At 38.1% G+C, this 25,918-nt stretch overlaps 2 protein-coding genes across 3 annotated transcripts in view; both read right to left on the minus strand.

Annotated features, from left to right (window-relative positions):
- LOC124163270 (V-type proton ATPase subunit H) overlaps nucleotides 1-7,470 on the minus strand; it is a 40,090-nt gene extending 32,620 nt beyond the window's left edge. For both annotated transcript variants that reach the window (XM_046540058.1, XM_046540057.1), the window contains exons 1-4: nucleotides 7,289-7,470; nucleotides 6,985-7,066; nucleotides 6,161-6,350; nucleotides 4,808-5,026 (exon numbers count right to left, since the gene is read on the minus strand). In XM_046540058.1, the coding sequence (XP_046396014.1) occupies nucleotides 4,808-5,026; nucleotides 6,161-6,350; nucleotides 6,985-7,066; nucleotides 7,289-7,340 (543 nt within the window). In that variant the 5' untranslated portion in view covers nucleotides 7,341-7,470. The remainder of the gene's footprint in view (nucleotides 1-4,807; nucleotides 5,027-6,160; nucleotides 6,351-6,984; nucleotides 7,067-7,288) is intronic.
- A 3,895-nt stretch (nucleotides 7,471-11,365) lies between these two features.
- LOC124164592 (protein piccolo-like) overlaps nucleotides 11,366-25,918 on the minus strand; it is a 430,630-nt gene continuing 416,077 nt past the window's right edge. The window contains exons 9-15 of the mRNA XM_046542004.1: nucleotides 23,784-24,543; nucleotides 23,170-23,372; nucleotides 17,465-19,969; nucleotides 16,794-16,958; nucleotides 15,852-16,018; nucleotides 15,121-15,452; nucleotides 11,366-14,477 (exon numbers count right to left, since the gene is read on the minus strand). Of these exons, the coding sequence (XP_046397960.1) occupies nucleotides 13,786-14,477; nucleotides 15,121-15,452; nucleotides 15,852-16,018; nucleotides 16,794-16,958; nucleotides 17,465-19,969; nucleotides 23,170-23,372; nucleotides 23,784-24,543 (4,824 nt within the window). The 3' untranslated portion in view covers nucleotides 11,366-13,785. The remainder of the gene's footprint in view (nucleotides 14,478-15,120; nucleotides 15,453-15,851; nucleotides 16,019-16,793; nucleotides 16,959-17,464; nucleotides 19,970-23,169; nucleotides 23,373-23,783; nucleotides 24,544-25,918) is intronic.

The following is a 25,918-nucleotide window of genomic DNA, read 5'->3' on the forward strand; positions in this document are numbered from 1 at the left end:
TGAAGACTTTCTATTGAGCTAAGGAATCTCTACTGATAAGCGATGACTATGAATTGTTTTTATAATCTATTTGGAGATGATAATGATTTATTCAAACATCATATAAATCAATCATTTCTAGTATCCATCAGAAGTTATTAAAACCACATGTTAGATACAAGAACTGCTGAAGACACAGTAACGCAAAGGAATACACAATTTGCATTTCAAGTACATACACTGCATAGAAATTATTAAAAAATTGCTTCACAGTCTCTTTCTGCAGCAATCTGAGAGGTTCAAGGATCCACAAGGGTGGAGTGATAAAGTACATAGTTCAAATCCTATTCCTTGTTAATCAAATCCTTATCTCACAAATGTTAGCATATTCACAGTTATTTATCTATACATAATCTAATCTCAAAATAACAAACTACACGGGAAACACTATTAACAATACCACAGGTTTGTCAGTGTCAAAAAGGCTTGAGGTATACCAAATTATAAGTACTATGGAACAACTCCCCTAGCAATACATCCATACCATCAATTCGTCATACAATTTTCTAACTTGAGAGCCTAGCGCCTTACACTTGTGTAGCTGAAAATTTAATTTTGGAGCAGCCTTTCTGTTAGCAGTTACCCAGAACATACTTGGACTGAGGGTTTGTACACAGAAGTAAGGTACAAGGTGTAGTCTTATAGGGAACAGCTGAGGTATCTGACACAATCTGTAGTCTTGCTCTATTTAAAGAAAGTTTGTTTTATTTTAGAAGAGAATTATTAAAAATAAAATATGTACTGCTCTTCCACAACACTATAAAAAAGTACTACAGCCTTCAAAGGTTATCACAAAATTTATTACAGTGAAAAGTACAAACATATGGAATAAGCAATGCTTTAAAATAGGAAAAAGTGGAATGCCTACCACCTGAGCATTTGTTCCATTTAAAATAATTTACACCCTAAGAAATCAATGCGATTTCACGGTGAAGGACTAAAAAATTTTTTAATTGGCTAAGAATTATATTAAATGGAATGCAGCAGCAAGCCAAAAGTTTAAAAAAAGCAGCAATGACCTATAATTACACATATTTTCTTCGTTCACTTAATTTTCATGTACCCTATCCATAAATTGAGTTATAATCTATTTAAAGGAATCTATGACACCATTTATTGTGCCAAATCAATCTTTTCAAGAAGCATTATCCACATGAAATATCACATTTTCATAAAATATTTGCTTAAGTGTGGGACATATTATTATAACACAGTCAAACATGAATTCACAGGGTGTTTCACAGGTAACTTTCAATTCATACAATCACTAATTATATTAATAGTATGTAATTCAGGATTCCATTTTAAAATGATTTTGGAAACACACAAATAACAAAATAGTTTATAGAAAAAAAATATTTTCTCATTCACCATATGGGTTATTATGCTCTACGATACTTCTAAAAATCAAAGCAAAAACTTTTTGCGATGAAATAAAAACACAGTGCTCACAGGAACTAGGCCATTTTCACACGCACTGGCAAAGCCACAATTATTCCCAGCCCTGCTACCAACGCTATCAGACTATTGTCACACCCACTGTCATTGCCGATGCCGGTAGCCAGATTTATTTTGAATGTGAGAGAGATCGTATCTAAATATTAAAACCCTAGAAAGGCTGCTATGCATATGAAAGTACGCACTGAAAAACATGAAAACTGACTGCCAGTTTTATTACTGATACTGGTAACAGTGCAGTCCCATACATCATGTGAAAGCTTCCATTTGATAATACTGGACTTGGTACTGGTATTGCCACCGGCACGGACAATGCCGATGCATGTGAAAATGGCCTTTGTGATTGTGAAAATCTTTCTCTTAAACTGGCAAATATGGTATCATTGGAATAAAAAGTAGCAGGAAAAAGAAAAGATAACAAGGTGCCAAGGATAAATGGTAACATAACTATTTCTACAGAAATGCTGCTATCTTACTAATATGGTGATGAAATAAAAATCAACACCCACAGACAGCACCGAAAACAAACACACAAACTCAAAATCAGAGATAAAAGTAACTAATGCCTAACTGTACAGCAACTTGCTTGGAGTATCATAAACCATGATGCTTATAACTTTGCCAGGCAATGTATGTACGCACATAACGATCTATATCTTTATATGTTGTGGCAAAACCTTCTACTGACAATAATTATCACATAGAAATGAATAAGGCATTCAAAGCATTTAGGTCAAGCATGTCATTTGTCATTCTTATCACTTTCTCATCATCACTTCTTTTTCTATACTTCCTTGCACAAGTCAAACTAGCAGTAAACATGCAAGTCCAAACTATCTCATCAAGCACTGTCCTTGATTGAACTTCATTCCATCATTCTCCAATAATTGAAACTTAAAATTAGTTGCTTTTTCATAATAAATTAACCTATCAGTTAACTGAAATTGTGAAGGGATCATATTTTCTGAATTAGCTTCCACTTCGTTAACAATATATACAACCATAATTTAAGTCTAAACATAATAATCTCCTATATTTCCATCCTAAGTCAATAAAAGTACTGAATAAAAAATCCCAAAATAATAAGTCAAGTAGTAATAATCTCACACCATCAACATGGGTGAAAATAACAATACTGAATATCTGATAATTTATTTTGACCAAAATCAAAGAAATAAAAATTCAGGAAGGTGTTACTGCTTTAAAATCTTCATAGGATACCACCCAACCAGCACAGGTTGTCAGCCATCCAAGAATTTCCAGATAATGTCCTATGATACAAGGACACCTATCCTCCCCCGCCAAACACCCTAGAGGTGGCTCACAGGGTATTATATAGATGTAGATACACACCCATAATATGGAGTCACTAACTTAGAAGGATCCAGTGCAGATCCAACTCAAGTACACCAGGAATAAGCCAACTGATGGCTTCTACTCTGACTATCAGAAAGATGTTATTTACGATACAGGTGTTGCAACAGATCCCCTTTTATACCCTATGTGTTTAATCAGATGTTTTTATCATAACTAATACACAATATCGGTGTTTTAAGTCTCTATTGATGAATATTTTGTTTTTTAAAACGTCAGCTTGGACTGAGAAAAGGTGAACAAACGTTGGTCATGATGGACAAATTTTAACTGATTGTCTTACGCAGAAAATAATCTTAGATAATCAGTTATTTTTTTCAAAACAAACAAAGTATTAAAATCATTTATAAACTGTACTATGATATTAAGGCTGAAAATTACTACGTCTATAATTTGAAATTCGAGCACAATGTAGATATTACCTAAATCCATTGCCATCCCAACAGTACTCAAACTCATTACTTTTACTACAGTGCTTAAAATAATTGCATTTATCCCTTGTGCTGACTGGGCAAGGTTTGGTTTGACATAATTATTTTATATAGAAGCTTTTCTGGGAGGAGTCAGAAAAGAAAATAGTAAAAATTACTGAAGAGGTTTATTAAAAGATTTCTTTATAATCCCAAATGAGTTCAAATAAATGAGTGTTATTGACAGACTAGATGCTTCAAAAGAGTGCACAACTTGACTAACATCCCTTACACCACAAGAATAGTGCAATTGCCAAACACTGACACATATAAACCCTTCTAATCTAACAACATTAGCCCCAAGAACAGATACCCAAAGTAGCCCAGAGAGAAGAGAAGTATTTACGTAAAATACTAGAACCAAAGGTAAAAAACTTAGTTTTAAAGCAAAAATTGCAACGATCAAATTAGCAAAGTGCTTAAAAAGATGTAGAAAGAATAAACTAGGGAATTTTATTCCATGCAAACCTGTTTTCACATTAATATCACAGAGGTTGCTCTGCTGATAATGCATTATTAACATTGAAACTGGTTAGCATAGAATAAAACTGCGTGCGAAATTCCCAAGTTTATTCTTTGACCATGCTGATATTCTACTAAAAATAAGTCACTCCGCCTACCATTAAATTTCTCCTCAAAAAGTTGATTGATGAATATAGGACAAAATTTATGTGCATGAATCATTCGGGTCACTACATACTTGCAAATGTTAGTGCATATCAAAGAATTGAATCAAGTAGACACTTCTGAATCTTTATTTATTTAAAAAAGAGATATATTATGTCATCCTGTGTTCGAGACAATTTTGATGCAGTTCAGTACAATTACACCACCCGATTTTTACCCAAATATCCCCAATATACCTTATATATATAATATAAACCAAGCACTATTCCATTCTGTCAGCAAACGTGTAAATCAATCCCATTGATAACAGTCGTTTCAGAATCACCTCCGATAGCAGTTTTCTCCAATTACTCACCGTGGCAAGCACTTCCCAGTTTTTCCCTCCCATACATTTCTTTTCTTCATAAAGAAATCTTCACAATCACATCTCACAAGCTACCGTAAACCTCCCACGTGAAGAATTTGACAGGACCAGGAAAATGACAAATTTGTTGTAGCGGTGCTAAAAGTTTAACGTCAAAATTAAAGATAATAGATCCACTCAAACAACTAGAATCTTAATTAGCCTAAACTTAAAAATTGGTGGTATATAGGTATGAGTATTTTAAGAAAAAGGTGACTAATTTGCACAAAAATTTATGCTTTACCACTCTTGTTATATTTTCCTAAGCTAATGATTGTGTTTTAAAGAAGAAAAACCTACTTAATAAAACTTGAGATCATACCATGTAACTGTGATAAAAGGATCCATTTTCTTCCAACTTCAAGGAAGTTACAAAAAATGGATCATCACAGCCATGCAAAAAAATAACAACATCAATACACAAAAGGTAACTCACATTCTGCTTCAGCTGATCTTTCAACCAAGTCAGGTAGAAGTGGAGGTCAGATCGGTCCATTGGTTCTGATCCCCAGCAGGCAATTTTGGCGATGATACGAGAGGTCATGTTCGTGATGAACCCATCGGGACGGTTAAGGAGGTTGAGGAAGGGCCCCCAAACTGATTCATGCTTTCGGGCAGCATGCTCTCGGAATATCTCCACCCTTGAGCTGTCTTCCTATAAGAGTGGAATATCATGGAAAGAAAACATCAATTTTATGAATATCCCTGCATAAAGATACGTACCCGGAGAGAGGAAAGGGAGGGAAATGTTTTTTTGCCACAAACGTAAAAATTTCATTCTTTTCCCTTGAGATGACTACCCAAAATACGTGTGCTGAGGAGACCACTAGCCCAAGGGCAATCAACTCCCTAAGCATTCCATTTTTTAATATATGTAGTAACATTTTATGAAGTCCTGCAATACCAAATGGTGAATTTAACTTCCAGCATGATGACAATTAAATATAAAACAGATTCAATGAAAAGGTTTTCTGATGCATGTAAATTTGCACAAAATATTTATTAGTACAAGCAACCCCAATACAACCTGAGCAGTGGACAACAGAACGGAACACTCTGGGACTGCATTCCAGCACATCTCAGGGAAAATTGGGTTATGTCAAAAAAAAGAGTTTTTTAAAATATTTGGTTAAAAATGATTCCTCATTGCAAAAATAGAATTCCATCAGGAAATGAAAAGGATGGGAAGGGATTAATCCCTTTGATAATAGCTGGGCTTTCCACCCTCCCTAATACCATTTCATTGAATCTGTTTAATATTTAACTATCATAATGCTGAAAGTTAAATTCATCATTGGTTATTGCAAGGCTTCATAAAATGTTGCTATATCAAAAAAAGGAGTGCTCAAGGAATGGATCGAATCCTGGTCAAGGCGAATGATTTTTTCTCTGGGTAATTTTCACACAAACATGGCAACGTCCATCTCTCATCCTTAATGTCAGAAGTCCCACCTCCTGCCTCAAAACATTCTGAGCTAGCACGACTGGGCCAGTCACAATTTAATGTTTGAAAAGGATAGTAAAAATAGTAGAGTTAAAAAGCTGATGCTGTACTACTGCTGAAACTGAATTTTTAGGTTCAACTGCAACTTCCTGTCTTCTCAAACACTTCCCACATTTGTTTCCATCAAGAGACTAAGAACTTTGATGTTTCACTGCTGATAACTTAAGGAGAGGAGGACATATCATAAATGTAAGAAGCACATATCTTTAGATTTTTTACATTCAACCAGAATCAGATGTGAATTGGTACATGAGCTCACTCCATTGTACATTAAGCTTAACTCACCTGGAGCATGTCATCAATCATTATCAAAATGTACTGCACGGTCGTATCCTTGGACACATGACCAAGGAGGTTGAGGAATGTGCGTGCACACTGTGCTCTCTCCTCACGCAAAACTTTTTCACGCGTTGCTGCATCAGTTCCATCAAACTTAATGACAAAGTTGTAGTCTTCCTTCGATATCATCTGCGATCTGCCAAGGAATATCAGAAGAAGTTATAATTAAAGTTTATTAATAATTAACTCCATCAACATTGATAATTGTAGGTATTTCAGCACCCAGACTGAATTTTTTCATATTATTTCACAGGACCACACTTCCTCTTGATTTTGCTCAATTGCTAGCAAAATCATGAACATTGAAGATTCTTTCTTACATAAGTTAAAAGTTTGTTTCTTCTTAATACTTTTAACGCTTAGATCAGCATATTTTGTACAAATAGAATTGGTAATGACAGTCGTCACCCTCAGTCTAAGGTTACGCATTCAAGTCAAAACCTAGCTTTTCTCCCATACACCCAAATAAACACAGCAATATAGATTTTATCAATAACTAATGATTAAAACTACAAACTAATCAATCCATTAAAACAAATAAATGTCAAGGAGACAGAAGTGAAAGCAAGTCAACCCTGATAAATTAACAAACTGTTGCTTCTAAAATATGTCAAATTATATTTCTTATATAAATCTTCAAGGGCATATTACCCTTAGTTACTAAAACTGCATGAATTGGACATAATATTTATCATCATAAAGAATACAGATAAAAATGATAGAGAAGTTTTTCCCTCTTAGTAAACGTACAAACAATACTATTTACTTACTGACAGTAGGATTGCCAATTGATTCTCTGGGATCGAATTTCGGAAGCCTTCTGCTGCAAAACGCTGGTAGCAGCTAGCATATCTGCAAAGAGAGGGATAATAAACTATCCAAGTGCTAATTAGGGCACGGTATTATTCGACTAATTTGTAAGAAAACATAAAGCTTCACCATGGCTACCTAAGGCAAGATGGAATTTAAGTAATGCATAGTCAATCTTAAGCCTAAATAATTGACAGTTTAGGTGAGACAAATAATACATTAATGTTCGTTCAAGATTGAAACTACACTCGAAAATTATATTACCTATCTTCTCATCAGGTAAAGCAGGTAGAAACTCTTTGATCGATCCCGCCATTTTTAATGATTATGAACAAAACGATATTTTCCGGAATCTAAGTTATATGGCACTTGATAAATGGTTATTCTAGGAACGTTATTGAAAGATTCACAGACGAAATCGTCTTGTCTTGTGACCACCCATTAGCCACTTCGATTGTAACAAATGAAATACGAATTTTTACTGGCAAAGCGCGCGGTTCTTTTAAACTTCGAAATTACAACTTGTGTCTAGTTTTTTTCAAATTCTCTACTGGAAAGAAGAAATGAAAAATCCAAGGAAAATTCAAAGGCAAAAAATAAATTTCAATTTTCTGACAGTTATAAAATGAATACTATTCCTCAGCGTTGGTTTAAACCAAGTCAAACGTTCACAACTCTTTCATTAGCAGTTTCCATTTGAAATTTTGCCTCTTGATGAATCCTTCAAATTATTCTTTTCATTAAAAATACTAGATTAATCAGTATTGAATTAAATACTCCAAGGTGTCGTTGAGGTAATGTTGGCTATAGATTGTAAATTAGGAAAACTGCGAACAGGGGCGGATCCAGGATTTCTTTCTGGGGGGGCACAAGCAAGGCCGTATCCAGGATTTTCTTTCGGGGGGGGGGGGGGGCACAAGGATATCTCGTAGTATAAATCATCAATTAGGCACTGTGCCTAGGGCCTACGGACTTTCCAAGGGCCTACGAAATCCAGAACATAAAGTGAAAACAAGTTCAGAATGCCAGTAATATTTAATAATGCTTGTATTAAAGTAACTATATATAACCGTGTGAGATGAGCACCTGAGCAAGTCAAGCTGCAGTGCTGTAGATCTATGTAAATTACAGTATGTTAACTTTTCGGCTCTTTGTCTTAGCAAAGTCACATATGACGTCCTCAAATGTCATTTCCCTCGTCAAATCCTTTTCAATTGAAAGTAATGCCAGGGAGGATAGTTGTGTTTGTCCCATCGTTGACCGAAGATACGTTTTTATCAATTTGAGTTTAGAAAAAGGAACTTAATTACTTCAAAACTTTTTAAAAAATTTTAAGAGAAAATATAATCACACGATTAACAGTAAACACCGAATGCGAAGCGCATGATGTACGTAACACCGGAATTACTACATCATCACTGCATAGAATAATTAACAATGCGGAAAGTTCATTTAGATTTCAAATCGCAAAGAAGTGTGGCTGCATTTTTGAAAAATATTAAAAATGAAGTCAGGGAGGGCCTACGACTTTGAAAGTGCCTAGGGCCTTCGATGACCTTGAAACGGCCCTGAATTTGTACTAATGAGGCAGAAAGCTATCAGAGACTCAGAGGGTAGATGCAGGGCTTAGATTGCTTGCTAGGAAAGAATGGTCATCTTTCAGAGCAACATTGAACAATTTTAGATTGCTTACCTGAAATTATAAAGAATATGGTCATCTTTCAGAGCAACATAAGGGACTCTTTGCGGTCCAACGTTGAAGCATCAGGTATAACTTCGAGTTGACGGAAAATCAGGTAATCTCTTGAAACATTGCCCTTGCATAAATTGCCCTTTTCCTTGATGTCCAGCTCAACTCGGAGTTAGACTGATGCTACGACAAGCCAAGTGCTTGTGGCACTAAACTTGTTGAGCCAGCCTCGATGTTGGAAAGGGTTAATAGAACATCACTTCATATCTAGGTCCAGTGTAAAAAATAAAATAAGGGAGATAGTTTGCCAAATAGAGTAAGTATAGGAATCCACTTTGTTCACAGCTAATGTAAAGGACTTTAAGAAATGCTATCCTCAAACCAATGGTATTGTAAATCCCACTGAACTTGCCTATTAAGAGAGCTTGCGCGGGGCATTGTGGATATAGATCTCACCTTCTCCATTACTCCTCAATCAACCTTATCAAATTCAAGGCTTCTGCTCTCATCCTTCTTCTTCAAAACCTGTTTTTTTACACCATGCAATGCTATTCTCAATCACTTTATTCTTTATATTAAATTCTTATTATAAACAGTGAATCCAGATTCACTGTTTTTATCCACAAAAAGTATTTATTAATAATTTAATAAAAACCTAATGTTAATAGTATTTCAATGTATGATAATCTTTGAAACAATTATCAAAACATATATATGCTTTATAACATTCACGGCAACAATATCTACTGTATTTTTGCTCTCCTTTCCTACAGTTAGTGTTTTTACACACAAAGTATGGTTTAAAAAATTTGTTTTCTTTTCTGTTGCTGGATTTTTTTCAAAGAAATGTCGTGTACTTATAGTCTTTCGAGATTGTTTTCCGCACCTTCCAAACTTGAACAACCAGAAGATCTGGGTTTTTCACTGACACTAGGGGTGAAGCTATAGGCATTAAGGTTAGGCACAACTAATACTAGGGGTTGTGGGGGAATGGAATACTCGCCAGGGTAAGCGGGAGAGGTGAGGGCGGGTGGGGGTCCTCCCCAAGAAAATGTTTAGGTTAATGGTTCAAAATGATGAGTTACACCGCTTTCTAAGAGATACTTAATTAATCCTTACTCTAGTCTCTAAGTAGTATTAATCCAATTAACTACAATGGATTAAGTAAAGTATTTTACAATAACAATAACAGACAGAAAGTTTAAAGAGCTTTGATTTTGTGAATAGTATGATGAGTCATCCATCCCCCTAATATTAGCTACAAAATTTGCCACAATAATATATTTTTATAAAAAAAATTCTCTGAGCTCTGGGGTGTGGGTTTTTATTCCCAAAACTCCGCCCTCTCTTCTTCACTGACTGACACCATGTTTTTCTAACAGCTGCCTCACCACTTCTTTGACAAACTTCTTCATAGGAGGTTTTTTACCCATGTTTATTTGATAAAATAAAAAGAATTCAACATACAAATATCAACCACATGGAAAAACAACTTTTTGTACCACTTAAATGATTTTCTTAGACACTCAAAAAAGACCTAATCATCATGTCAGACTTGTCCACTAATCTCATATTTACATGGTAGTCTACGACAGCATCTGGTTTCATTATCTTCTGTTTGGTAACCCTTTTTACCAGTGTCAACCAGTTTTCCCTCATGAATGGTCGACAGAATGCAATAACTTTACCATCAGTTTTCCTTTCAAAATCACCCCTATTCATTTTTGTGGAAAATTTTGGCATTTTTTTCTGTTACACTCAACCGTCCCGCAAGAAACAATCTCATTATTTAGCAGAAACGTACAAAGTGCTGGACTTGGATAGTAGCAATTGTCTGTATACATAATATGGCCTTTGCCTAGATATTTCCCAATAAGTTTTTTTACCACCTTGCCAGACACACCTGAATGACTACGTACTTTGATCTATAACAGTTTTCAGGACTGTACAGACTAGACTATCGCATCGAGTACAACCCCCATCTCACAATAACAAAGGAAAAATATTTTGATAACAAACCTATGTCATTCGGAGGGAATGTATTGTTTGAATCCCAGACGGCCTTTGAATAGAACTAACGATTCATTAACAACGAACTTCTGAATTGGCCTAATGGCACTGGAGAATCTATTCTTCAAATATGAAAATACATACTTTATTTTCCATAAAGGATCATTTGGTCTTGGCTGAGTGTTGTCTGCAAAATGTAGAAATTGCAAAATCAAAATAAAACGATCTCTGGACATGTATTAGCAGAATATATCATTTTTGTGAAAAAATCATTTGACCAATAATCTTCAATCTCATATTTCTTTAACAATGGCATTAGCAACGCTAATGGAAAAAACACACACATTTCAGTGAAACTTACACTTTTCCACAAATGAATACGTGATTTTGGAGATACCACATCTGCATTCACAGTATTCGCATGGTAATTATTGATTTCTGTCACAATATAAACCATCAACCACCTTTCAAATAGTAACTCAAAGTAGTTTCATAACTATTCTTGGTTATGCCACAGTTTTCCTTTATCCTAGAGCTGGATTCGTCAAAATAGAAAACATGTGGAGTGAATACTTTGCTGCTGTACCAAGTATCAGAAGACGATGGAGTAAGATGAAGGGATTTCAAATAAAAGAAAATACTTCTCACCAATATCCTTCATTATTACAAATCACAGGAAACCTGTCATTACAAAAGAAATGCATGGCTGACATTATTCCATTGGCAATTGCACTTAGCCTCCATTTTATTTATTATAATATTAATAATAAATGTCATCACAGTTTTTACTTTATAGTAATAGTAGTGAATACACTTAAAACACTCATTAGATATTGCAGCACAATTCCAGAAAAACCAATGAACTTCACATAATTGTTCGAAGATGTCTTCACAGTTGCATGGCCAATACATAGGAAAGTGAAGAAATGGGATACGCATGCAATGGCTGAGGGTTGGATGGCTCAAATATTTCTTATCACACATACACATGTACACACTCATCCACTAAACACACGGCACCTTCATTAGGTTCAACTTCTAACTTCTTATATTCCCTGAGTCTTGTGAGATAGGTAGCACTAATAAAAAAAATGCAGAATAATTACAGAATAATTTTGTAAACAAGACCTTTATGAAATTAAATTCCATCTGGCAGAACTTGCTTCGATCAGCTATGATGCTTGTAGGGCTGTTTCCTATAAGACCGCTGGTGCCAGATAAGACAGCACCACTAGGATGTTACCATGATAGCACCCCACAAATAAGTGAAGAAGGAAGTATACCACTTAATAAGCTAATAACAGCTCCAGTGAGTTTAATGGGTAAGTTATAGTCTGTTATCATGCAGAATTATCACAAAATCATCATCATTAGAATAAGAAATATTCAGGAAAAATTACTATGCACAGATTTTTTCTTGTCTCTGTTTCTATTGCACCAAAACATCCAATAAGTCAAACCCTGAGAAAAATTCAATTAGGAAAAATAATAGATATTTAACAAACAGATATAAAGACTGCTTTTTGCTTAAATTTATATATTTATGCAGTAATCCTAATAAGTGAGGACTCTGAGAGGCCACATATCTGTGCTGCAGAGGCAAAATAAGTATACTGCTTATAATACAAAATTAATCTAGGGATGTCAACAAAGCAAGATAATGAAAAATCATCTGTACATGACTGGTTACAAGCACAGTGCTCCCAAATGTCTTTTCCTTGTCTGCTTACTACCATGGCAGTAATTATATTTGAATGCGATAATATTCACTAATACCAGTGGCAGCAACCTAACATCAAGGACTGTGCCAAGTCTTCATTTTCCATTAACTCAGTCTTAAAAAAATCATCTATTTAGAAATATTCTAGATGCTCAAGAAATCCTATATTTTCTCAGGAGAATTAATACTTAGCACTCATATTTATAGCTTCACTGAAAAAGAGTCACTTTTCAATTGGCCATTGAGCAAAACTAAGGTGCCAGATTTTGTATCCAAAAAGAAGAGTCATGGCTTTCTCCATATTATTAACACTGATTCCGTCAAGAGCTATATCTCAAAACAATAAAACAACCCGAATTCTTGGAATTCCACGGTACCAGTACTGATGATGATAACATCTCTCAATTGCTCGGTCCAGCCGAAACTTGAACTTCTTATAGACAAACCATATAAATTCATACTTAAACATCTTCTCACGAAAAAAGAAGATTAAATTATACTTATCACAACTTTTGGCACTCATTTACCCAAAAAGTCAAGCAAATGGCCGAGTGAAAAATTGCAACACTTGCTACATCTCTCTTTAACACCAACAAAAACACTACATGATTGTAACGCCAGAGACACAGCACTTCCAGTGAGGACATCAAAATGGGGAAATAGCAGGAGGCTTTTACAAACATCAGGCATTCCAACTATGTTGCATTCATATTTAGTTAGGTTAATGAAAGAACCACATAGGTACTGCTTCTGAAACTGTCACAAAAGTGTTATCTTCCCTCCATTTCTTCCTACTTTGGCAAACATTTCCTGAACTCAATAACCACACAATAGTCAAATATCCTAGGGATATCACTTAAGTCTCCAAACAATGATGATATCACCCAAGAACATTGCTAACACCAGTGCAGCCAATAACTGATCAAATGTTTTGCCACTTTTATAGAATGTCTCTACACCAACAAGCAGAGAGAATAAATACATTTTCCTAAATGTATCTGTAGATGGCTAAACAAATAATTTAAATTCAAAATGCGACTATCAAACAAGCATCTCCTTCGGAAGGAGCCCTGATTAAAAAAAAATATCCTTGCCGTCAACTATGGTGACAAAAATTGCACTAGTAGATGCACATAAAAATGGATTCATGTCCATTTAATTGCCAAATTCAGCCTCTGAAATGTGGGAGATAACCTTCGGCATGGATCACACGGGTAACTTCAGAAGAGTTTCTCTTCGCACATTCACTTACTTCTCCTTCTCTTTGCAGAGTCCATCCGGCTTGTCTTCTGAGGAATCTGGAGGGTTACCCTGCTTGGAAGTGCCCTCCTTGATCTCCTGTCACCTTGGAACTTCCACCATTTCGATGCTGAAGAGTGCCTTAAGCTCACTGTTGTACGGTATAAGGACAACCTTCCCGCCTCGTGCTGGGATTTTGTCCCCTATCACATGACAGCACCTCGCCCGCTCCAAGAATTCTGAAAGGGGCAACTCTAGCGTTATGGCAGCGTCTGCCACAACTGGTCGCGGAGATTTCGATTCACCCTCCGACCTCCTCAGCTCTCGGCCCTCCTTGTTAAACCGTGTCGATGGCGAACTCCTAGGGGGTCGCCCTACCCTAGGGGTCAACACCTGGCCATCCGATTCTTCCTGCGTAGACCCAGACGATGAGGAACTTCCTTGGCTGAGGAGTCTCAAGACCGACTCTTTGGAGCGACGTAAGCACGTGGCGACATCTTGGAGGACTGCCCATGTACCACAACCCGTGCCGAGGACCCTGTAGATGGTTGGGAGGGGAGACTCGGAGGATGTCTCGAACACGACGACACCTTCATCACTGCTTTCTTCGCTCTCCTTGGGGACTTCTTTGGTTTTCTGTTCTAATGGGGGGCGACCTCTACCCACACCCTTCTTTCTCCTCTTCCTTTTCTTCTTCCGTCCCACACGGACGCTATCATCACAGTCAGAATAGGATGAGTAAGAGGAATGGGATGGGATGTCTTGAATCGGGTTGAACCCATTCAGTTGCGGATCTGTTCAGAGAGAATGAAAAAAATTAAACATCATAAATCATTCTTCGAAAATTCATTCAAGTTGAAAATAGAGGAATTCTTCAGGGAAGAAAGTTAAGGGATTTGTGGTTTTCAGCAAATGTATCCACACATATTTACAAAATTGGGTCACAGTATAAGCCATTCAAGTTTAGAGTTTTATTAAATTTTTGTAAAAATTTTGACGGCTTCACCGTGTTAAATGCGGTTTGTACATCTGAAGGTGTCACTTCTTTGAGGAAATCTGTTGAAACAGCCATTTTTTAACGTTTCTGACACAAAAAGTTAGCACATGAAATTTTTTTTTTAAGAAAACTAGAGCTGGAGGAACACACCATCTGAAAGTCTCGTAGCTTCAACAAGCTTACTTTTAATGAAAAAATGGCTATATGGAAAAATAAGTCAAACTCGTAGATATATTTTATAACATGCTACAAAGTATCTGCATATGGACAAATGATGCAATTTTTTGAATGGATTTTTTCTAAATTTAAAGTTGAAATTAGCTACACGGAAATATTGATCAAAATCTCAATGAGTGATGGTGGGAACTATCATTCCATCTCGTCTCAACATAAAATTGGTTAGGTTGAAATTGAATGACCCCAAATTAAGGATAACTTACCCATACACGAGGCTGATCCAGCAAACGTCCATGCAGGAGTTGGTCGTCCTTGCATCTCTGCCACGTGGTATTTGAGTAGCTGCTTCAGGGGCGATTCAAACTCTTCCTTCTCCATGCCCTTGACTGGCTTGCTAACCTTCCAACTGTTTTTGACATCTCCACCCGCAAGGTTTGCCTCCTTAGCCTTCTGACGATCAATGGCCAACTCAGCTGACCCCGCAAGAGACATGGGGGTGTGGCCAGAATATGTCGCAAGCAATGGGTCGGCACCATATGACAACAGGAGTCGCACAACTTCCATATACCCATTCTCGGCTGCCTCATGTAAAGGCCTGCAAGAATCAAGGGAAAGAAATCAGAATTCATTGTCTTGTTAAATATATAGTAATGGGATTTTGAGTTATCACTCAGAAAAAGCAATTTTTTCAGCATCTGAAATTTTTAGTGCACTAGGAAAAACCTGAAAAATGTTAAAAAATTAACATAAAACTGATTTCACAAAATTAAGCACAGTATGATTTGATGCATGAAACATAAGCAAAGAGTATACAAGTCACTTCTCAAATCATTAAAATCAGTTTCAAATCATTTATGTTCCATTAAATAAAAAAATTTGAAAACTTAGCCCACAGTTATTTATTGTGTACTATTGCAGTATGGTAATTTTCAAGACCACTGGAGTTGAATATTACATTTATACTAAAAGCTTCGAGAATTAGATAGACACTCACCTTATCCCTCCGAGTGCACTGTCACTTGGAGATGCTCCATATAGCAATAATAGTTTGGCAGTGTTTAAGTGGCCCCTTGAGCACGCTTCGTGCAGAGGGGTATAACCAGCGTTATCTCTGGGAGCAACTTGGTTCCTCAGCTTTTCCAGGCAGTACCACACCAAATCCTTGAGGGTGAAAATAAAATTTGTTACAATGGACCTTTTTCAATCTTGCAACAAACAAATTACATTAAGGAAAATTAGTTATGTGGCAAAAATGGTACACATTCATGGGCGGATCCAGGATTTCTTTCTGGGAGGGGCACAAGCACGGCTGTATCCAGGATTTTGTTCAGGGGGGGGCACAAGGATACCTCGTAATACAAAACGAACGCAATGATAATGGGACCGTATTAAAAATCTAGCATATTTTTAAGGGTCTGGGGGGGGCACGTGCCCCCGTGCCCCCCCCCTGGATCCGCCTATGTACACATTTGCATATGAGGATGAATAATTGAAGAGGTGAGTGAAATAAGAATATTAGCTTCTCATGCTCATTTATTTCATACATTTTTTTATTCCAATTTAAATTTTCCTATTACCTATGCCATACTATCCCCCCATCAAAAGTTATATCCAATACCATTTAATATCAGAACTGTAAACAAACAATTCAGCCTGTTCTTCAACCATTCAAACTATTCATTTTCTCAAAAAGACCACTCAACCTTACATTGCACCCAGATCTTCAATTATTTACTTTCTAAACAGCTAATGAAGTATTACGATCTCAACATTTCAATTTCACTAAATTTCAGCCACAGCTAACAGGAGCTGTGTCATTCAAGTGGTTCACAAAAAATCATTGCATGAAGGGAAATGAAATCACATGGAAAAGAAGATGGTAGTATCCCACAAAAGAGATGATCAATAAAAAGAAATGACAATTATCAATACTCACGGTATAGCCAAGTCTAGCAGCACGATGAAGCACTGTCTCTCCAAGTCCTTTGTTGACGACCCAGCCTCTCACTTCATTGCCCATTTCTTCCAAGCTCAACTCTTTGTCATAGAGACGTCTGCTCTCACCCCAACCTTCAGCCATTCTCCTCTCTGGAACACCAAGCTGTAAGAAATTAACCGAGAATGGCATAAATAAAGAGCACATAGTAAATCATTGAAAATAAATACAAAAAATATCCTACACAAAAAGATGACAATTAGACAAGTCTCATTATTTATCCTTAAGACCAGTTTACAGAAAAAATTAGCAATGAATCAAACATTAGGAGCAATTAGCATAATATTCCAGTAACTAGGCTAATGGCAGCATTCGAAAGGAAATTGCAAGGAACTTTGTTCATTTGATACAAAAATAACCCTGGGGTTTGGTTGATTTTGAATTGGTACGAAATTTTTGGAATTCAGAGTTCATTCTCCTCCAGTTCAGTGTCCAGTACTAATTTATTTGTTGAATGTCCCAAAACCATGATGCTAATTTTTTGTCAAGTGCTTAATTTAATTTTTCACTAATTTTTTAATAAACTGGTCTTTAATGCCAAAAAATAATATAAATCAGTCCTGCAAATAATTAACTTTTTATCAACTTAAACAAAACAGAGGTCACCTTACCTTTCTGCGGCCAACGACAAGGCCATCTTTTCCAAGAACTGGATCTTTCTTGGCTGCCTGGGAGGGCTTTTTCTTCTTGCGGATGTAATCAAATCCAGAACGGAATTTCCTTCGGACAGTCCGCAATCTAACCCTCCTCACGACAGTAGTAACAGGAGGAGGTGGGCAAGCTGCTTCAATAATATCACCCTCCTTCTTGACTTCTTCCTTGACTTCTACTTTGGTCTGAAGTTTAGATGATGCTGCATCTCCTGTCTCCTTGGAGATATTCAACTTTGAGTCAGTCAAGCTCTCACTTATCTTGGACTTCTTCAGCATTTTAACTTTCTTGAAACGTTGCAAAGCTGGCAGTGATGCATCAGTAGAGCTCTTGTCGAGTTCAACCTTGCAGTTTCTCAGCGACGCTTTTTTCAGAGTTATCTTTTCATCCACGGCTGACACTTCTTCCTGTTCTTTCTCCCCCTTTTCTTCAACTGATTCAGTACTCATACGAAGCTTTCTCCTCCACAGCACCCGGTTGCTGAGGTAGTGCGCAACTTCAGGACGGCTACGTCCCAACTGACTCTTTGCCGTGCCCTTTGGGTACACCCTGAGCCGAGCTCCATTGTTGACAATGGTTGAGGTCATCTCGACATTCTCCACATCAACCTTGGAAGCCTTCCTCCTCGGTCGTCCTCTCAAGTGCCCATTGTTCACTTTCACTTCCTCCTCTTCCTTACGAGCCTCTATTCCTGCCCTCCGAACAGACTGACGCCTGCCCCTCGTGGCCACTGCCCCACCATCCAAAGTACGCTGACGATACTTCTGCACCAGCATGCTGTAAATCGACTTCTTCCTCGGAGTTGAAGGAGGTTCTGCCTCGGGTATCTCTTCATTCAGCTTCGTCTGTGAGGCTAACTCTTCCTTCATCACCTTCGACACCAACAAGTCTTCATCCTCATTTCCTGGGTTTGAAGAATCCCAGAAACCATTACGACGTCTGTCACCCTCCCCTTTGGCACTGCTCCCAGGGACCTGGGGCCTTCGCTCCAGGTCGGGGAGTGATGCCGAAAGGAATGGGGAAGCAGACGATGGAGATGAAGATACTGAGATTGCGGAATCTGGGCGTAGGGGTGTTGATGGCCTGTGTTGGGGCGTAGAGGAGGCTGGGGTTCGGCATGGGGAGGAATGTGCTGACGACGGCATCTTTGGTATGTGAATGAGGGACATGGGCATCCTCAGGGATCTTTTGTACCGTATGACCTCTTCCTCCCAGCTGGAATATTGGAGTTCACCGCCACCAGGGCTACTGCTTTGACCTTGCCGACGCCTCCCTGATTGCCTTTCGAGACTACCACTGTCCCTTTGATTCTTGGCAGGCCTTCCTCTCTTGCGGCCCCTCCTAGCCACTTCCTCAGTGCGCTCTTTCCTGATTGGGCGATCCTTCTCTTCTGGTTGGGGTACCACCACTTCTTTCTCCTCCGCAACCACCTCCTTTACCTCGGTCGATTCCTTGGTAACTGGTCCATCGGTAGGATTGTGGGAGCGTAAGCACATTCGCGTCGGCTCTCCATCCCCACCAATGGCATTATTACTGCTGCTACCTTGTTCATTATCTTCATCATCCCTCCTCACTTTCTCCTTCTTCTTGCGTGCCCTCAAGCGCTCCGCAACTGTCTCCTTTGTACTCCCAACTTGCTCTTCCTCGCTAGAGCTCTCCCCACTTCCCTCCCCCTTGTACGATCCTCTGAGCTTTAAGCCAGGCTTCTTCTTGCGCAAGCTCCTACGCAAGCTACCCGTTTTCCTTTCCTCCGCCTCTTCCTCACTTGATTCTTCATCTACCTCTTCCTTTTCTGCGACCCTACTTTCTTCCTCTTCAACCTTCCTCACGTCTTCTTCCTCATCTCTTCGCGGAGTGGCCCTCTGCTTCCTCCTCCAAGGTCTCTTCCTCAACAAGGGCACATCGTCGTCATCTGAATCATCGGCGCTCTCCTTTGCAGTCGTGGCTGATGCTGTCGATGCAGTCAGACTCCTGCGCCCACGGCGACCCCTCTTGGTCACCTTTTCCCCCTCTTCCTTCTCTCCTTCATCGTCCCCATCATCTTCTTCCTCTTTCTTGTGCTTCTCCTTCTCCCCATCTCGTTTCTTCTTAAGGTTCGAAACTTTTGAGGACTCTTCTCCGTCATCCACGGATTGCTTCTTGCTGGAGACCTTTTGGCTCTCTTTTGTGGGCTCCTCTTCGTCCTTCTTCGTCTCCTCCGCAGGCAAATCTTCAACGTTAGTGGCGTTGAGTAAGGGAGAGCTGGAGCGAGAGGAAAACTTGAGTGTGATGCCATGGTTGCCGCCCCTGCGTCCCCATCCTCTTCTGCCTCGTCCCCGACCGCCCCTTGCTCTCTCCGAGCGGCCAAGGCCTCGCAGGCTTGAGGCGCCTCCGGCCAACCGCTCCGCGGCGACAGTCTTCCTTTCCTGAAGTTCCTCCATGAAGCGGTCGCAAGTCTCAGACCAGAAGGAGTCCATCTCGGAAACCTAAGAAAATTCGAACAAAACGCGTGAGCGATTGGTACACTAAAGACCAAATACGGCACCAGTTCAGTGCAAATTATACAATTATACATAAATAGGCACCAGAGAGCATAGAGTATTCCCATCAAATGCAATCTGTTGATTGTTTAAAAAAGCTCAGTAGGAGCATTTTGCTTGCAATGCAACTATCCTTTTTTTTAAATACCAAACCCATTGGCTGATTGAACAGCCTATTATAAAAAAAGAAAATGCAAATTCAAGATTTTAGGCTAGTCTTTCAATTTGCAATTGCATAATATTCCCGAATGGCTCTTCCTATTAGTGAAGATCTTTAAATCAATCGTCATAAATATTCAGCTCACAATAGATATCTTCGTGGGCAATATATCAAACGTATGATTCAAGGTTTACACACTAAAATGACTGAAGATGCATTGTGTTACTTATAAGAATGAGTTATAAAACAATAACAAACGTTAATAGAATGATTCTTGTTATTGCAAAGGGAACAAACGATATGGAAAAAATATAATGCAATATATGTAATGTTCCGGTAAAGAAAATAAAATAAATGAAGCTAAGATTTTAAGGTTATTTAGCAAATAATAATAAACTCCTACATATAGTGAATGCAAGGAGTTTAGTGATTCTAATCACCTCACCAACGGGTAGAAATAAAAATTTCTTGGAACATGAGATCAGCAGAAAAATAAAAAAATAGAGCCTTATATAAGTATTTTTTCTTCCATTACAATACAATTATTAACACTAAATGAAATGCCAAAAGATGAAGGATGATTGATGGATGGCTAGGCAACATAATGTGAAATATAACTACAATTTTTTGCATTGGAGGACTAAATCTTATTAAAGGAAGGAGAAATTAAACTTATATTTAGACCCGCTCGAGAACATTTCATCAACAAAAAAACTCCTTAAATCAAGGCTCTTACTTCTGAATTTTAAAGAATTATGCATAAATTTCAACAGAATAATATGCTTTAGCACACCCAGGAAATCAAAATTAATGTATCATTTCAGGATAAAAATATGTAAAGCAAATAAAATAGCCTGATAATTTCCTCACCGATCTAACTGTATTTAAAAACTGTGTACACATAAGAAAACATTTAATTTAATCACCTCACCTAAAGAGCCGAATTTTTTTCTCCTATTAATATATCAATTATATTTCCCAACCAATTCCTGATAAGGCTTTGCATATGAGTCAAATTAGACTAAAAATTTCTGGTCACGTCATTCAAATTGGAAGTTGCAGAATGCAAACATTACTGCTCCTCCATGACACAATACTAGACAGCAAAAAATGAGAATAAGGGGTGCCCAATTCACCAAAGCACTGATTTCACATGTAAGTCTATGGATATTCTTTCAGGAATGCCTGGTCTAATGGCTCCAGCATTAGGTAATGCAATCATTCAAGTTCATTACATATTCTCAATATCATGGAACAAAGACTCAATCAATCCAGTAAGTCATTAACCAAATGCTGACCAATTGAAAATAATATTTATTTATTGATTTCGAAGTACCCTGAAATGAGCACACATCAGCCTTTGGATTGCGGGGGTCCAACAATGAAAAACTGTACGATCAAAAATATCTGTAACCTGGATGAAAGTAAATTAGGAATCAAACCCTGGACCTTTGGTTTGGCAGACAAAGACTTCACCCAACTGCCACCAAGGCTAGCAAAAATGGTATGGTAAAATTTTCCTTGTTTGAGTATGATAAGAAATAAAAATGACTCTTAAATTATGGGGGAAAGTAAGACCATGCTCAATAAAATTTTATTCCACACTATGCCCTTTTACCAATAACATGTCCTCATATTAAATATTTCCCCAGTGAAAACTTAAATAATTTGAGGAAAACATAACAGGATAAATAATAATAATAATTTTAATCATAAACCTTGTGATATAAAATTTTACAGATAGTATTTAAATACTTACTGGCATTGGGTGTAATAAGTAAAAACTACGTAAGGAAAATACATATACATATTGCAGGCATCCCAGAAGATTTGATCCAATAATTTTATGTGAAGCCAGGGCTATGACATCAGTAAACCATCTGCCTTTTATAGACATGATACATGCACATTTTACTAATGGAGAGAAAAAGTTGTGCTTTAACAAATGTTCATTATAACACTTGATAAAAATGGTGGCCTCCCAAAATAATCTTTACAAGATATAAGTTTTAAGTTCATTACAAAATAATCTGTTTTACGTTCATAATAAAATAATTATTTAAGAGGGTACACACCATCCTCTCGAGTGATTGTATTTAAATATTTTTTGGTTATGTACCGCTCATATTAAACTTATTCTCTTCATGAAATATTCAGAGTATTTGGGGTACAACTTTGTCAATAATTGCATGTTTCTCAAATTACAAAACATTGCATACAAGAAAATGCAGCTACAAATTTTTTAAGATACAGGCAAATGTTGATCAGGGCCTTCTCTATATACCCTGAAAGCCTTAAGAAGGAAAGAAAGAGCAGTTGAGAAGTTAAGGACTGGTTGAGAGTGAGATATACATCTCTTAACTAGTAATCAGTGGTGTATCATGCCTACTGACCAGCAGTTAGCTATTGCCAACCTTATATACTCTAATGGTGCCATTAAAAAGATACAATTAATTATTATTCCGGAAGATGGAAGAGCAGGAACTACCAAAAATTTGCTTTCAAATGATACCCAACAGCTTATTGCTTCCTTCGCCACAGAACTTTCTCTGTGGTACAGAAATGATACAATTGATTGCTATGAATTGACAACTGGTAGACTTTCACGTGAAATCTTGACTGATGTTCTGCCACATTTTTTCTCCACAGACTTACTACTTGAGCTTAAGGCAAATACCGTGGAGAATCTACTGAACAATGTATTTCCCCTGCACTAAAATAAATAAATTTGGGGGCTCAAAAATTCTTCATACATACTTATCTTTAAATGACTGACAACAAGTGGGACAGACTTTGATGTTTATGAGCATAATTGTTCGCCCCTTCCACAAGAGTTCAAGCTGAAGAAATGTCATCACGTGCTGTTCTTATGATCTCAGCTCCATACAAGGAGATTACCTTCTATTGTGGTGGTACCACAATTTTTTAGCTAGGGTAACTTTTTCTTAGCTATAGTAATTATTTCCTTCACTTTTCCCAAGCTCACCTCATCAGCGATGACACTTTTTTCACCATCTTCTCCATCACTGCCCAGGCCCACACTGCCATTTGCCTCTTTGCCACTAGGACTCTTTTCTAAAGACCCAGGAGTGGCCAACACTGGTGATGCACCTGTGCGCGGAGTTCCTCGGATCTTCCTAAGCTCTCCAATGGTCTGCCTTTCCAGAACAGGCATTTCTCCTTCAGAATCTGTAAAGTGCACACAAAAATTGATAAAGGTCACTAAGAAAGAAAGATAACTGTGCAACAATCTCATTCCATAACCTCCAGTAAACTATTTTAGTGCATCAAAGACTCTGCCATCATGATAAAATTATATAAAAATATATATTACTTGGATATAATTTATTAAATAATGGCTGTATTTCTAGCAAAAGTATTGTTATCAGACATAAAACAACCTGGTGAAAACCTGGAGACCATGAGAGCATCAACTATTCATTGCAGAAGCCTTCCCAAGAATCATTTATTGTCTGTTTTAAACTTCTGATATTGTTTCACCAATGAATTAACATGATCTATTGATGTGTACTATATTTGTACATTATAAAATTGGCACAAATATCTGGACGAATAAACTATGATATAATTATTACTCACCAGACCCTCGGAAATCGAAAACTGATGCCTCTGAGCTGGACACCCGTGCCTTTCTGAACCTGCGACGAGGAAGCTCAACATCTTCTTCATCCTCTCCGGCCTCGTCTGCAGATCCGCCTTCGTCCACTGCACCCTCCTCCCTCTGGACCACTGGACGAGACATGGGCGCCACCACAGCCGGAGACAACGCAGTGGCTGATGCAGTAGCCCCTCCCACCTCTGCCGCCTCGTCTCCGTCAACAAAGAGTCGTCTGCGCGGTGCCACCGGGGGTGCCATTGCCCCCTCTTCCGGTGTCAACTTTGGAGGGCTGGGCCCTGCACCACTGGAGCCACCACTCCCTGCTGCTTGGGGAGTGGCCGTCTGGCTGACTGGTGTCGTCGAAACGTCAGTCTCGGAACCGCCCCAGGCCTCCCTCACCCTTTCCGGTGCCTCGCTCTCCGTCGGAGACAGTGATCTCGACAGTGATGACGTCGTCGTCGACGAAGCTGATGGAGTTGAAGGTGCCGGAGGAACCTGCGCAATCTGCGATGGCATGGTTGCGCCGCGATCGTCTTGGCTCTCAAGGCTCGTGGGCGATGGGGGTACGCGATCATGGGGTGGAGTTTCCGCTCGTATGGGCTCTTCCCCATTGGTCGATGCAGCATATGGGTGGCTGGGTGACTTGGGGTGGCCAGTGGGCGAAGTCCCACTCTTTGTGGCTGACACTTGAGGAACTTGACTCCTTGGAGTGAGACTTGTAATGGATGGCCCTGGACTCACCTATTATGAAATAAATGGACAAGCATTTTGTTAAATTAGACATAAGAATGAGGATGACCAAATAGATAGATAGAGTGAGCACTTTAGTAATTATACAAAAAAGGTTGCTCAAAAGTAAAGTATTCAATTCATCAACAGATCTGAACTACAATAAAAATATCTCAATACCACTGATCACACAATCTACAGGAATAATTTTTCAAACTGAAGTTTTATTTAATACTTGAGAGTTTCATGTGATAATCAGGAAGATTAATGACACTTATGTGATCATACAAGCATATGCTTTCTTAGGACATGTTTTTGCAAGAAAATTAAGTGGAAGCTAAGAGATGATAGCTTATAGTCGTAATTCAGATACCATTGACAACCTGGCCTAGTCGCATTGTGTGCTTTCATTCTGGAATGATGAAGAAGAGTAGGAAAGAAATATTTCATAAACCTTGGGTGGAAGACAAATCTAATCAGCTAAATCATGAGACAAGATGGTCTGGTTGAGGTAATCTTTGAAGGCCAAGCAGAAACAGCAGAGGAAGGCCTCAGATGACATGTGCGTACATCAACCTTTCATTATTGCACACCCAAAATTTTGCTCTTGGGCCAACCCAGGCTGCTATATACAGTTCCACGCATTAACACGTTGCGTACCGGGGTATTTTAATTCCTAGGAACTATTAAATTACTAGGAATTCCGAGATTGGAAATATGTGCCTATTAGGGAGTAATGCCTTTGGTTTAAACATGGTTAAGAAGCTAATGTTTGGAATATAACTTTACCCAATCAAACTTCATGATGCATCAATTCATTATGAATAACGAACAACAACTGAAAACGTACCAACGAATACGTATTGTACGCTTAAAAATTGTTTAGGTTGATGCGCCTAAATGACGAGAATCTTCGTCATCCGTCCGGCACATTCGGAAAAAAATAACGAGAATTTTTGCCATCTGTACGCAACGTGTTAAAATTCATATAGCCACAATGATGATACATGATCATTTGAAGGGGTGTGAAAAACTCCTCACATTTCGTCTCCTTCTGGATGCACTAAGGCAGCAGATAAATAAGTCTAAAAGCTGATTGAGGTGTGCCACTCCAGACCTTACCTTCATTATCAACACCCCAATCAATCTGCTCTTATAATCCCAGGGAGGAATTTTCTACCTCTAGCACCAAAAATTAAATTTGATCAGGCACAAATAAAAAAATACTTAAACAATAATTATGGATTCATTATTTCACAGTGAAAAATAAATTTTGTCCAGAACTTGAAAATTTACATCTCCACACCATCGGCATACCCAGGAGAGGTTGCTATCCCCCCCTAGAAGCAAAAATTGCAAAAGTATTCAAGCAAAATTAGTACTGAAT

Source organism: Ischnura elegans, chromosome 8 (genome assembly GCF_921293095.1).
Source record: "Ischnura elegans chromosome 8, ioIscEleg1.1, whole genome shotgun sequence".
Lineage (NCBI taxonomy): Eukaryota > Metazoa > Arthropoda > Insecta > Odonata > Coenagrionidae > Ischnura > Ischnura elegans.